The following is a 13,831-nucleotide window of genomic DNA, read 5'->3' on the forward strand; positions in this document are numbered from 1 at the left end:
AGTTTAGTTCTAGCTCCTTAGCTGGCTAGCTTGGAGTAGTGCTGGAGTTTAATATTGTCCTCAGGGATCCGTATGGTCCCGTGGATTCCTCAAGCTGGGTAACACCAAAGCTTACTTAGACTTCTATCTCCTATCCATACAGAATGAAGGCAAAGTTTTATATATGAATCAGATACACAAAGAGTTAATAATAACAGCTAATCATAAAATAGAACAGTTATAGGAATGGTGTAGTAAAAGTGATATGAGTGTGGTTTCTCTCTTCAAGTAGCTTATTATTTCTGGATTTCCTGATCTGATGTTTTATACCCCTGTTGGCCTCAGGAGACTAAAGTCATCAAAAACAAACCTATGATAAAGAGGAAGTACTCCAATAAATGAGGGAGCAGAACATAGCTTCAACAAGGGTGATAAGAGTCTGGGTTTATTTTTACCTGGAGCCTAAATAATACGAAGTAGAGTTAATTCAAGCACTAAAAATGTCATGTCTCACTTACATCATATGTATATATTCCATACTATATACATTCTGTAGTATATATTACATATATTATATATGTACATATATATTACACACACACACACACACACACACACATATATATATATATATATATATATATATATATATATATATAACATTATATACTCCAGACAGACCTCAAATTCATGATCCTCTTATTTCTTCCTCCTAAAATGCTGGGATTACAGATATGTATCACCATACCTGTCCGCCAATATATTTTAAATCACTTGTTGAATGAAAAACAAATGCACAGTCCTTTGGTCTTTGCCAACAAAGACAAACGATTTAACGAACTCAAGACTTCCCTTGCTCTTGCAGCAGTTATCTAATACATTCCAAATCCCAGAGCTTAGAGACATCAGTCAGAAAAGGAAGGAGGGAGTCTCCCTCCACTCTGGGTAGATCTGCCATAGCTGCCCTCTCATTACTAACCTTCCTTGGGTCCTGGAGACGCTGGTGGGCAGAATCCTCTTGTTTGAGGTCGTATGGACAGAGCTTAGTTCAGAGGCTGGCACAAAGAAGGTGCCTGGCAATTGTCGTGTGGGGCTGAACTTGCCTCAGTTCAGCTTGCACACAGACGTCGCTCCTGTCTCTACTGTGTGGTGACAGTGATGCCAAGTCCCTTTCTAAGAGCCACGCGGGACCTGTCTGCTTAAACCGCATGCTCCAAGGCCTCTACCTTCATCGAAAACGATCACATGGTGTCAGCACCATTTAATCAAGAGGACAGACCATCTTAAAAGAAGGACTTACACTTACCACAAGAAACGACCTCTTTCTACCACCCGGGAAGGGCAAGAGCAAGAATGGTCATCGCATGGTGGATTAACTTGCATGATCTGGGGGATTGTCTCAGATCAGCCTAGTGCCCCAGGCCGGGTCTGCTGTTCCATCAGGTTCTCTGGGAAACTTAAGAACTTGAATGGTGACTTCCTACGCCCACCGCCCCCTCGGGTTCTGGGCTTTCCACGGGTATAAAAGTTCATGAAACAAGTCTGGCAACGCAGACTGCAGCCCCGTGACTCATTTTTGGATGCTCGTGGGGGAAATAACAACTCCTCCCTTTGCTGAGAAGCAGCGGGTGGCGGCTGAAGCCAGGACTTGAGAACCACAGGAAGTACTGGGGACTCGGCTCCGTGCGGGCAGGAGTGAAGGCATTCTCTTCCCTGCCCGGTGGGCGGTGGTCCCTCCCCTTCCCCCCTCCCCACCACCATTCCTGGCCACTCTGCTAAAGCAGCGACAATGACACCCCAGTCCCAGAGGTGTGTGTTTGTGGGGGGGGGGGTATAAGGAGGGGACGGGACTGTATCAAGGCGGGGTCACTGTCTCCCATTTCCAGGCCCCTGAGTCACACACTGTCAAGTTCAAGTCCGTTCTTATGGTTCTCATAGAGTGGAATCGGTCGTGAGGAAACGATCAAATTGTAATTAATATGCCCTCTCCCCATTCATTAAAAAAATTAAAAAAACACCTACAAAAGTTTGACTTAACACAAAAGTGGTCTTCAGCGGATACAGTATACAATTAGTCTGTCATGAAGGATCTCTGGAATGAAACCATCAACCCCTCCATAATCTCAATTCGTTAAATGAGCCTCTATAATCTCAATTAAATGGAAAGGGCATTCTGCTCTGTGCGACAGGTGCAGTCAGGACTGGTCCCAGAGGCGGCCACCTCCAGGATGGCACCCAACGCGCAGCGACCCCTGCCTGGGGCGCCACCTCCCCCCTCCACCGTCCCCCCACCCCCGGCCCGCACCCTCGCTCCCAGAGAGGGACAAGGGGGCAGCAAGACGCACCGGGACCGGCCGCAGGAGCGTGGGGGCTTCTCGGCCCCTCTTCGGGTCCTCCGCGCGGGACCCCGATGTGCCCGGAAACCTGGGTGCGCCCGGGGACGGCGGCGCTCCCCGCGCCTCGCGCGCCCGCACCGCCGCAGCCCAACTACCCACCGCCGCCCCAGCGAGCGAGCGAGCGAGCCAGCGCCCCGCTTCTGGGCGCCGACGACCCCACCCACCCCGGCCGCGGACCAGGCTCCGCCCGAGGACGGCCCCGCTGGGGCGTGGCCGAGGGCGCTCGGGTTCAGGGTCCCGCCCACACCGGGCTCGCGGCGTCCCCTGACTGCCCGGAACCCCGCGTGATCCAGCCGCCCCACCTCGCTCGGCTCGGGCGCCCCAGGTGCTGCGGGCTGGGGAAAGGGGGCGCCGACCACGGAGTGCTGCTGCCCAGGTACTTCCTCCCCGGCCCCTCGCCGCCCCTCCCAGGGCGTGGGGCGCCGGGTTTTCCCCCGGGAAAACCCGCTACCCTGGTGACATTTGTCTTCTCCGCAAGTGACCTGGCCAAGAGGCTGAAAGAGGCTTCGGAGCGTGGGTGTGGCGGCCGGCAGGCCAGAGCCTGGCCGTGGGGGAGCGTGGGAACCTGAGCCTGGCCTTCCCAGAACCCATCCCACCGCCCATCTGCAGGGCCCTGCCAGTCATCCATTCCTGGGGACCAGCCTCCTCCCCAGGAGTTCTGCGTAACCTCCCTCTCTCCGCCCTGCCCCGCCCTGCCCCGAGGGAAGAGGGGTTGGACACAAGAAAAGTGGACCTTAGCTGATGTGGTGATTCAACTTGAAAAACAGGGCTAGGGCTTAAGAGTAAGGGCACGCCTTTAAAGAAAAAAGAAACGCCAGAAATGTTCGTCGCCAGGACAGAAGTGGGTGAAGCACAAGGAGTGGTTGAAGAATCCCAAAGGCCAAGCCTAGAACCATTTGAGAAACAACACTCGTATGCTGAACAACAAACACCTTTTGTTTAATCAATTGACAATAAACTGGAAAATATTATTGGATTACAACCCCCAAGCTTAAAAAAAAATAGCCCGGAGTCCACATTGAAATGAATAGATGATTGATTGAAGGCATAAGTAAATGGTAGGTGGGAGAGACAAATCTCCCAGACAGAATAATTCCAGATAATTGATGGAGGTATTCCTGGTCAAGGAAGAGTCAGGTGCTGGTGGCTCACACCTGTAATCCTAGCTACTCAAGAGGCTGAGATCTGAGGATCCTAGTTCAAAGCCAGCCCCAAAAGGAAAGTATGTGAGATTCTTTTTCTTTCTTTCTTTTTTTTGGGGGGGGGTCTGTCTGTCCTGGGGCTTGAATTCTGGGCCTGGGTATTGTACCTGAGCTTCTTTTGCTCAAGCTAGCATACTACGTGAGCCATAGCACCACTTCCAGCTTTTTCTGAGCAGTTTATTAGAGAGAAGAGTCTCATGGACTGTCCTGCCCAGGCTGGCTTTTTGAACCATAGTCTCAGCCTCCTAAGTAGCTAGGATTACAGTCTTGAGCCACTGGCACCTGGCCCATCAGACTCTTATTTCCAATTAATTACCAAAAAGCCTGAAGCAGAGCTATGTCTCAACTGGTAGTTTTGAGTGAAAGAAAAAACTAAAGGACATTGCCCAAGCCTTGAGTTCAACCCCAGTACTAAGGAGAGACAGAGATGAACAGACAGATAGACAAGAAGCTAACTGTCCATTCTGCAAATGCAGGCTATGCATAGTGACTGTCTCTAAAATTTAAAAAACAATACAGAGAGAGAACAAGAGAACGAGAGAGCGAGAGAGCGAGAGAGCGAGAGAGAGACAGAGAGACAGAGAGACAGAGAGGAGAGAGAAGTAGTCCATGGGAAACAAGGAAAAAGAGAGTTCTACAACAGAGTAACTGGGTAAACAGTACTTCATCCGAGAGCTCAAGGTCAACAGAGTCAGCATTGTGGTGGTGATGAGCAATGGTGCTTTACCTCTGTGGTCTTCCCCTGCCATGCCCATTGTCAGTCTTACCATGAGAAAAATCAAAGGAGTTCCAATAGTAAGACATGTTTTAAAATACCTGGCTAGGGGCTGGAAAAGTGGCTCAGTGGTAAGAGTACTTGCCTAGCATGCATGAAGCCCTGGGTTCGATTCCTCAGTATCACATAAACAGAAAAAGCCAGAAGTGGTGCTGTGGCTCAAATGGTAGAGCGCTAGCCTTGAGCAAAAAAAGCTCAGGGACAGTGTCCAGGCCCTGAGTTCAAGCCCCAGGACTGGCAAAAAAAAAAAAAAAAACTTGGCTAAGGCAAGCAAATATAGTCATATTCAATGTGCATTATGTAAAACATGAACTATGTAATTTGAGGGTAGGGACAAAAGGGGAAAAATGGAGAATGAAAGAAGAGATTGACATTGACCAAGAAACACTATACCTTTAACCTGACTAATGTAATTGTATCATCTTTATACAAATACTTAACAATAATAATAATACCTGATCAATATTCTTCAAAGTTTTCAAGTCATCAAAAATAAAGGAGTTTTTTTTTAAACTGCCACAGTCTAGGAGAGCCTAAGGGAACCTGAGAATTAAACACATGAGGATCTTAGATTTGCTCTAAAGACAGAAATATGACATTAGATAAAAGCTAAGGGGCTCATTGAAGTTTGAACTTTTGTTACTAATAAATTATCAAGATTGGTTTAAGAGGCTTAGCTACTCAGGAAGAAGATTGGGAAGATCTTAGTTCCAGGCTAGACTAGGCAAAAAGTCAGACTGCATCTCAATGAGGAAGCCTGCAGTTGGTGACACCTACCTGCTAATCCAAGTATGTAGGAGGCAAGGGTACGAGGATGCTGGTGTTAGACTGGTGGACCAGAGGCAAAACTTGAAAACCTACCTGAAAAATAACTAGAGCACAAAAAGACCAAAGCTATGACTCAAGTGGTAGAACACTGGCCTAGCAAGCAGGTAATTGTGAGAATTCTCTGAATATCTTTGCAATTCTTCCTTATTCATCTAAAACTGTTCTAAAAAATCTACTTATTTTTTGCCATGTTAGGGACTGAACCCAGCTTCCTGAATATGCCAGGTAAGTGCTTTACTACTGAGCTTTACCCAAAGCCCTAATTATTTGAAAAGATAATAAGACAAGAGGGATGGGGGAGGGGTACTGTCCATTTTTAAATAAGTGTTTTGCAAAGGCCTATAAGATAGGAACACCATGGGCTATTTGACTAAGATCATTTCAAGCCTAGAAATAGACAGAGGCAAAGATGTTCAGGCCTAGCTGAGTGCTTGGCTTCTCAGAGAAACAGACATAATAGAAAGAGTGGAGGAAGAAGAACAAGGGGTGAAGTTGGGGATGGAAACAGAGCCAGAGAGCTTTAGGGTCACAGTGGTCCTTAAATTTTACTTCTACCAAAATGGGGGAGGGGGCATTAAAAGAATATTTGGCAGGGAAGCAAAGAGGTATAACTTTACACCCACTGTTGTGTTGAAGATAGATGTAAGGTGCAAAGATGGACACTGATCAGCAAGTTAGGAAGTTGTATCACCTTGACTGGGCCACAGAGTGCCCAGATATTTACTTTCACACTATTGTGAGTGTGCCAGTGAGATTGACATTTGAATTGTTCATTAGGAAAGCAAATGGGTCTCCCCAAAGCAAGCGGCTCATCCAGTCCACAACGCCTGGGCTAAAACAAATACATGGAAAAACAGCAAGTCTGCCTGTCTCAGATGGGCACTTACACTATTGGATCTCCTGCTGAGGGGGCTTTCACACTAGAAACTACATTGTCAGCCTCTGGGTCTCCAGCTTGCTGGCTACCACTCTAAGGATTTCTCAGCCTATATAATTGTATAAGCCAATTCCTAACAATATATCATTGCAATATTCCTTTATGATACATTGTATTCTAAATATATATGCACATATATGCATATGTATTATATGATCTCTGTGTCTCTTATTATTTATTAGATCATCTTCTCTGGAGAATTCTGGCTCAGATGAAGCTGCAAGAAGCAGTCAGGCTCTGAGCATGCTCATGACAGGCTAGCAGAACTCATGGATGGGATACCACAAAAAATCGAAGATAAGTGTTGGTGGCTTTGTAATCCTGGCTACTGAGGAGGCTGGGATATGAAGACAGTGGTTCAAAGTCAGCTGAGGTAGGAAAGTCCATGAGAAGAATTCTTATCCCCAATTAACTACCAGAAAAATGGGAGTGGAGCTGTGGCTCAAAGTGGTAGAGCACTAGCCTTGAGCTGAAAAGCTCAAGGATAGCACACAGGCCCTCAGATCCAGCCTCATGACCAAAAAAAGATGAATGCAGTTTTTACCAAAAGTAAGTAGAAAGATTCCTACACTGAGGCGGGAGGGCCACTTGAGAGGTTTGTCAGGAGCGCGGCTGTGGTGCTTATTCCGTCCACACTTCCAGTTCTCATTGTCAAGATGTGCACAGGGGGTTGGTCAGGTGAGTCTGGGATGATGACATTAACTGCAGGTTATCAGTGCACCCAGCGATGGGGTACAGATAAAGTTGAGGTGTCTGAAATCTGAATCCCAGGAAGTCAGCCCAAGGTTCAGAGATCACGACGACGACGACGACGACGCTGAATCAAGGAAGGAGAAGATAGAGATTGAAGGGCTGCCCAGGGGAGCTCTGCTTCAGAAGCCAAAGGAAGACCTGTTGCAAGGCAGGATGGTTGACTCTATCAGGTGCTGCTCAGGTGAGGGGGGAAAAGTGAGGCCTGCACACAGAGTGAGGGGTTAGCCACATTAAGGTCCATGGTGGGGCTGGTGAGCAGGGTTTGACGGTGGGGTGATCGAAGCTTGCTTGGCGTGGGCCTCAGGGTGAACAAATGGAGAGAGAGAAAAAGAAGTAACAGAAGAAATATACATAGCCAATAGAAAGGATTAAAAACAAAAGCAACAACACAAGAGCTTCACGTTATAACTGGAGCATGAACCAGAGCTAAGGGGAAAATAATGAAGGAGACAAAAGAGAGATAAAGGCGTGCTAATGGCGAGACAGGGAGCCGTGATACTCCCAACCCCTGTGTTTCAAGGAGCAAGGAACGGGGAATGAGCCACCAGTCTATCAATGTTGTCGCCACGCGTCTATCCATTCTCTTCCTTTTGAAGCCTGAGTAACATTCCACTGCATGGGTATACAGAGACCCCTGTAGGGGATTTAGAATTGCTAGATGGTGCGGCAGTTCTACTGTTAGCTTTTTAGAATCATCACACCATTTACCACTGCAGCTATACTAGTGGTTCAACTTTGTCTACATTTACATTAACACTTGTTATTTCCATTAGTCTGTCTTTGGTGGGGATTTTTATTTTTGGTTTTAACTGTGCCAGCCTTTTGTACTCGGGGCTAGGCAGATGCTCTATCTTGAGCAATGCCCCAGTTCATGCTCACCAAGTTCGGCTAACTTATCTTTTCTAGATCTGCACTGAACCTTGCCATAGCCTTGTGTGGCTACGTAAATTTAATCAAGATTAAAAAAATATGTAAATTCAGCTCTCCAATTTCATTAGTAGCATTTCAAATGCTCAAGTGCCACCTTCCTGAGTGGCTAGTGTAATGGATGGTGCAGAATGGAACATTTCTTTTATTACAGACAGTTCTTTGGCTACTGTATTGGCTAGCTAGATTCCATTAGCCACAGGTTATAGTTGAATAAGCTCTTCCCTTCCCAAACTGGCCAGGTTGAAATTCAAGTTGAGGATCTTTCTTTTGGGAGGGAGGAAAGATGCTATGTTAACATTTGTGGCTCCTTGCAGACCTATTTCTGCTCTACATGCAGGGACAGTGCCTAGGCTCTGAGTTCAAGCCCCAGGACCAGCTTTCTTGCTCACAGCTGGTGCCCTACCTTCTGAACCACACCTCCAGCCTGGATTTTGGTTAACTATTTTGGAGATTGAATGTCAAAGACATTTCTACCTGGACTGGCTTCCAACTGTGATCCTCCAGATCTGAGCCTCTGAAGCTAGGATTATAGCTGTGAACCCATAGTACTTGGCTCAATATCCTTTTAGTTAGTACCAAGATTATAGTCTGTAAATTCTAGCTCTGATATTTTTTTCCAGCCCTAGGGCTTGAACTCTGGGCCTGGACACTGTCCCTAAGCCTCTTTGTGCTCATAGCTGGCACTCTACCACTTGAGCTACAATGCCACTTCCAGCTTTTTCTGAGTAATTTATTAGAGATAAGAGTCTCATGGACTTTTCTGCCTGAGCTGACTTTGCACTGTGATCGTCAGATCTCAACCTCCTGAGTAGCTAGGATTATAGGTGTGAGCCACCAGTGCCCAGCCTAGCTCTGAAATTTTTACAATTACACACTTCTTACAGGTATCTTCCCTGATTCCATCAGATCCTAATTTCAAGCCACTGATCAGCTTTATGAAGCAATCTTTTTGTGTGCCATAAATTCTCCACCAGTATACTCAGACTAGGAAAATATCTCAGATCACAGGTAAATCTTTTTATATAGACTATCTCGACACAAAATATAATTTAGAGAAATACATGTCTGACAATTGTTAAATGGGATGTTAAGGCTATAAATATTTAAATATCTATTAAGCTTCAAAGTGCTTATAGATGTTCATGTGTTACCATATGCCACAACATGAAACATATTCCTAATGCTAATACTATCATTAAAGGTACTTACTGCTCAGTTACAATGTGCATGCACTCTGTTAACATGCTCATATGACATCTCATTTAATTCTCACCTCCAATATAGGATGAGAAATAATAACCACTTATGACAGAGGAATAAACTGAGCCTTAAGGTTCTTGCGCACCATCCTCCTCCCAAGAAACAAAAGACCGGATATAAAAGGCCATGTTCTTAACTGCTAATAAAGAATACACAAACAAGCAAAAACCACAGAAGAATAAAGAAATGAAGAATTCCCAAAGTGAGTGCTTTGTCTCAACTTGCTATCTGGACTTAAAGAGTAATATAAAATTCTAAGCAAAGAATGTACCAGGTAACTCTTACAGAAAATCAAATTTCTAGCTGGGTACAGTAGCTCACACCGGTAATCCTAGCTACTAGGAAGGCTGAAATCTGAGGATCACTGTTCAAAGCCAGCCTGGGAAGGAAAGTCCACAAGACTCTTTTTTTTGGGGGGGGGGGGTCCAGTTTTGGGGCCTGAACTCTGGGCCTAGATGCTGTCTCTCAGCTCTTCAGCTCAAGGCTAGCACTCTACCACTTGAGCCACTTTCCCAGCCCTCCACGAGACTCTTATCTCCAATAAACCACCAGGAAACCAGAAGTGGTGCTGTGGGTCAAGTAGTAGAGCACTTGCCTTGAGCTGAAGAGCTGAGGGACAGTGCCCAGGCCCAGTTCAAGCCCCACAACCAACAGACAACAAAACAGAACAAAAAGAAAATGAAATTTCTTGTTAATACACTCATTTATTTTTCCATGCACAAGGAGCATGAGAAGAAATTGGATTCTTTTGGTATTAGATACATTTCATCCCTACCTATAACTCCTGGAATATATTGTTGTGTTTTTATTTTAATACAAATTTCAATGAAGTGATCTTTCTGGTATGGTTGCATACTTTATAAGAGACCTAAAGTTTAATAGAAAGAAATAGAACAAAAGTTCTCTGTGAAAGAAAATAGAATTTTAAAAAATTCATCTGGGGGTAGTGTAGGTAATTTGCTTGTTTTCAATGGGAACCAATTTTTTCTGCAACAATGATTTTGCATAACAGGTTGCTAAAATATTTGGTGATGGGACAAGTTACCCAATACTGACTTCTGGAAATGTGTTTTGCACCACTGTACTTACTGCAGAACTAGCAAAAATGAAACAGAAGTTGGGGCCAGGTGGAGGTAATGGGTGACTATCAAAGTATGTTATAGATACGTGTGAAAATGTCATAATGAAACCATTCATTTGTACAGTTAATGTATGCTAAAAAAAAAGAAGCGAAACAGACAAGCATAAATATAATGTAACCAATTAGCCATATCTGTTTCAGGAAATAGTTCAGTCTTTGTCTTCTAAATGTTAGTTTTGAACAGGAATAGTTTTCATTCAGTGTCACTTCCACAAGTAAGCTAAAAATCTTTGTATCCATCTTTTGTTCATGTAGATGAATTTGTGGCACCTATTTAGAAGATTCATTTCTATAACTTACTTTGGGGTTGAGATCTGGTTTTAATCTCTTCTTCCTCATCATCCTCCATTCCGTTCCCTTGCTGCAGCTCCATCTGTTTATTCATCTGACTTTCTTCTTTTCACTCCTCTTCAGATGGACCAATTCCTTCTCCGCTGATGGTTTGTCAGTCATTTCTGTACGTTCATGGACCACAGGCTACAAGCATCCTGCTGTGATCCTAAAGAAAAGATCCAAGACAGAACAAGCTCTTGAAACTCAAAAGTGTTTCAAAAGAGAAACAGAGTAAAAATGGTATTATGAAAACAGATTGAAGTCTGAGCAGTGAACTCACGGTTTCAAAGGACTTAGCCAGAACACAGCCGTGTGGATAATGACCCTGCTGTAAGAACTTCTCCATCCACCACTCCTGATTCTGCTCGGGTACCCAAGAACGAAGCAGAGTGTGCCCGAAGCAGGCTGTCCCCGTGGTTTGCTTTAAACCTGATGTTCTTACACGCTGATGAAGGACACAGGCGAGTTATGAAACAGGAACTCTTGCTACAGCTCTACGTTCCTCCAGCACAAAGGAACATTTACAAAACAAGAGCCCCATGCAAACCAGAACTCCTCATTTAACACTGCAAATGTGGATGCTGGAAACTAGCTATTTATGCTTATTTCTTCTATCCGTTCATGGACCTAAGTGAGCTATAAGATGCATTTTGCGTTTGCTTAAAGTTTTACATCACTCTTTGAGTATAGATCGCAAGTTGAGACAAAGGGCTTTGAGAAATCTTTTTATTTTTTTAAAATTATTCTATGGGTTTTTTTCATTTTTCTTGTATTCGATAATAGCAATTAAGAATACAAATTTTTGGAAGTGGCGCTGTGGCTCAAGTGGTAGAGTGCTCGCCTTGAGCTGAAGAGCTGAGGGACAGCGCCCAGGCCCAGAGTTCAAGCCCCATGACCGACCAAAAAAAAAAAAAAAGAATACAGATTTTTGTAACAGACCCTAGGATTTATAAAAACACAGATTTTTGTATCAGGCCCTAGGATTTAAAGAGAGCATCTGTCTAACTTAAGTAATGAGTGGTCTTCAAGGAAAGAAAACATACGGCACCCAGTGCTGACAAGTTATTTCCACTATAATGTCACTTGAATACAGTATCAGTGCAGTCTCACTTCTACGTGCACATGGTAGAAACTCCTTTTGGTACAGACGTCATCTAACTATTTTACCTCACTTCCCCACAGAATAGCTTTAGTTCTGAGCTAAAATTGGGTGTTGATCCTACCTAGGAAGGAAACAAAAAAAAATTGTTTCCTATAATGATTTAGGAGGTAACATGGGAAAGTTAGTTGTCAGGAAATTCAGCTGACAGGTTGCCATGATTAGAACTAGAAAGTAAACAGTACCAGAAAATACCAAGTTGGTTTTGTTTTGTTTTTTAAATTTTTGACTGGCAACCGTTATTTTTTTCAATTTAGTCTTGTCTGACCTATTTTTTAAAAAGTTGTTCAGGTTACTTTGTTATGGAGGCTATATTTCTTGTGAGATTGGTTCAGGTTTGCCAATCTCTGTCACCAAGGGATAACAGTAGGATTCCCTCAACTTCCTAATCGTGTGTGTGTGTGTGTGTGTGTGTGTGTGTGTGCGTGTGTGTGTGTGCGTGTGTGTATGTGTGTGCGTGTGTGTGCGTGTGCGTGTGTGTGTGTGTATGTGTGAGGGTGTGTGTGCGTGCCAGTACTGGGGTTTGAACTCAGGGCCTGGGTGTTGTGTCTGAGCTGTTTTGCTCAAGGCTAGCACTCTACCACTTGAGCAACGAGTCTACTTCTGGCTTTTTTGGTGGTTAATTGGAGATAAAGAGTCTCATGGACTTTCATGCCTAGTCTGGCTTTGAACCATGACCCTCAGATTTCAGCTTCCTGAATAGCTAGGATTATAGGCATGAGTCACCAGCACCTAGTCAAGCTTCCCAAATGTGTGTGTGAGTGTGTGTGTGTGTGTGTGTGTGTGTGTGTGTGAGAGAGAGAGAGAGAGAGAGAGAGAGAGAGAGAGAGAGAGAGAGAGAGAAGAGGGAGGGAGAGAGGGAGAGAGAGCACACAATGGGGCTTGAACTCAGGACCTAGGTGCTGTCCCTAAGCTTTTGTACCCAAGGCCAGTGCTCTACCACTTGAGCCATAGCTCCACTTCCAGCTTTTTTTGGGGGGGGGGTCCAGTTGTGGGGCCTGAACTCTGGGCCTGGGCGCTGTCTCTCAGCTCTTCAGCTCAAGGCTAGTGCTCTATCACTTGAACCATAGCGCCACTTCTGGCTTTTTTCTTTTTGCTGAGGAATTGAACCCAGGGCTTCGTGCATGCAAGGCAAGCGCTCTACCACTGAGCCACCTTCCCAGCCCAACTTCCAGCTTTTTTTTTTTTTTTTTTTTTTTTGGGTCCGGTCATGGGGCCTGAACTCTGGGCTTGGGCGCTGTCTCTCAGCTCTTCAGCTCAAGGCTAGCGCTCTATCACTTGAGCTATAGCACCACTTCTGGCTTTTTTTCTTTTTGCTTATGTGGTGCTGAGGAATCGAACCCAGGGCCTCATGCATGCAAGGCAAGTGCTCTACCACGGAGCCACCTTCCCAGCCCCAACTTCCAGCTTTTTAGTAGTTTTTATTTTTTAATTGGATGCCAGATTCTCACAGACTTTCCTGCCTGGGCTGACTTTGAATGGCAATCCTCAGATCTCAGCTGAGTAGCTGGGATGATAGGCATAAGCCACTGACGCCTGGCAACCAAACTTCCTAGTTTACAAAGTAAAATCTTAAGTCCTTGAGGTCTACTCATGGAAAGCTTCATAGTGTCTCACTTCTAGCAAGGATTTTAGCATAATAGGATAAAGTAGGCAAAGATTAAAAAAAAAGAGAAAAGCAAGCTCACCATGCTAGAAATGGGAGTAAAGACATCCATTCACCTGTTGAAGATGACATATCTTGGTTATGTTAGTTACAAGCTTTAGCAATTATAAGTAAGGCCAGTTTTTGCAGGAAATAAATAAATTTTATATTCATTTAGTACTAAAACAAAGAGAACAGTTGCTGGACTATGTGGTAAGATTATGCTTATTTTTGTAAGAAAATGCCACTGTCTTCCCACCATCAATGAACGAAAGATTTTTCTTGTACCATTTCTTGTCAACATTTGTTTTGGTTCATGTTTTGGATTCTGAAAGGTGACTAGTGATCTCTCACTGTTATTGTAATTTTAAGAGATAATTTAAATATACTTTAACATTTTTTTAAATATTTTATTTTATTTTATTTGAGAACATACTGTACAGAGGGGTTACAATTACATGGGCAGGATAATGCATACATTTCTTACCAAGCA

At 44.4% G+C, this 13,831-nt stretch overlaps 1 protein-coding gene and 1 long non-coding RNA gene across 7 annotated transcripts in view; one reads left to right on the forward strand and one right to left on the reverse strand.

The window, feature by feature from the left end:
* Nucleotides 1-10,674, reverse strand: part of Stx11 (syntaxin 11) — a 26,136-nt gene extending 15,462 nt beyond the window's left edge. Inside the window, exon 1 of one of the 4 annotated variants that reach the window (XM_070010969.1) lies at nt 10,502-10,674. In XM_070010969.1, coding sequence (XP_069867070.1) covers nt 10,502-10,586 — 85 coding nt within the window. In that variant the 5' untranslated portion in view covers nt 10,587-10,674. Of the gene's footprint in view, nt 1-958; nt 1,080-1,285; nt 1,363-2,324; nt 2,472-10,501 lie in introns of those variants that run through there. The other 3 variants (XM_070010970.1, XM_070010971.1, XM_070010972.1) reach the window with 3 other exon arrangements.
* On the forward strand, nt 2,773-13,744 carry LOC138819450 (uncharacterized). Of its 3 annotated transcripts, XR_011369441.1 has the most exons (6): nt 5,376-5,405; nt 6,300-6,490; nt 6,889-7,051; nt 8,685-8,808; nt 9,085-9,262; nt 10,616-13,744. It is a non-coding gene; the product is annotated as an uncharacterized lncRNA (long non-coding RNA). The 3 variants fall into 3 exon arrangements; XR_011369440.1 differs by lacking the exon at nt 5,376-5,405 and adding an exon at nt 2,773-3,597 and having other exon boundaries at nt 6,300-7,051; XR_011369439.1 differs by having other exon boundaries at nt 6,300-7,051.
* The last annotated feature ends 87 nt before the right edge of the window (nt 13,745-13,831 follow it).

Source organism: Dipodomys merriami, unplaced genomic scaffold (genome assembly GCF_024711535.1).
Source record: "Dipodomys merriami isolate MVZ:Mamm:240054 unplaced genomic scaffold, mDipMer1.0.p SCAF_8, whole genome shotgun sequence".
Taxonomy (NCBI): Eukaryota; Metazoa; Chordata; class Mammalia; order Rodentia; family Heteromyidae; genus Dipodomys; species Dipodomys merriami.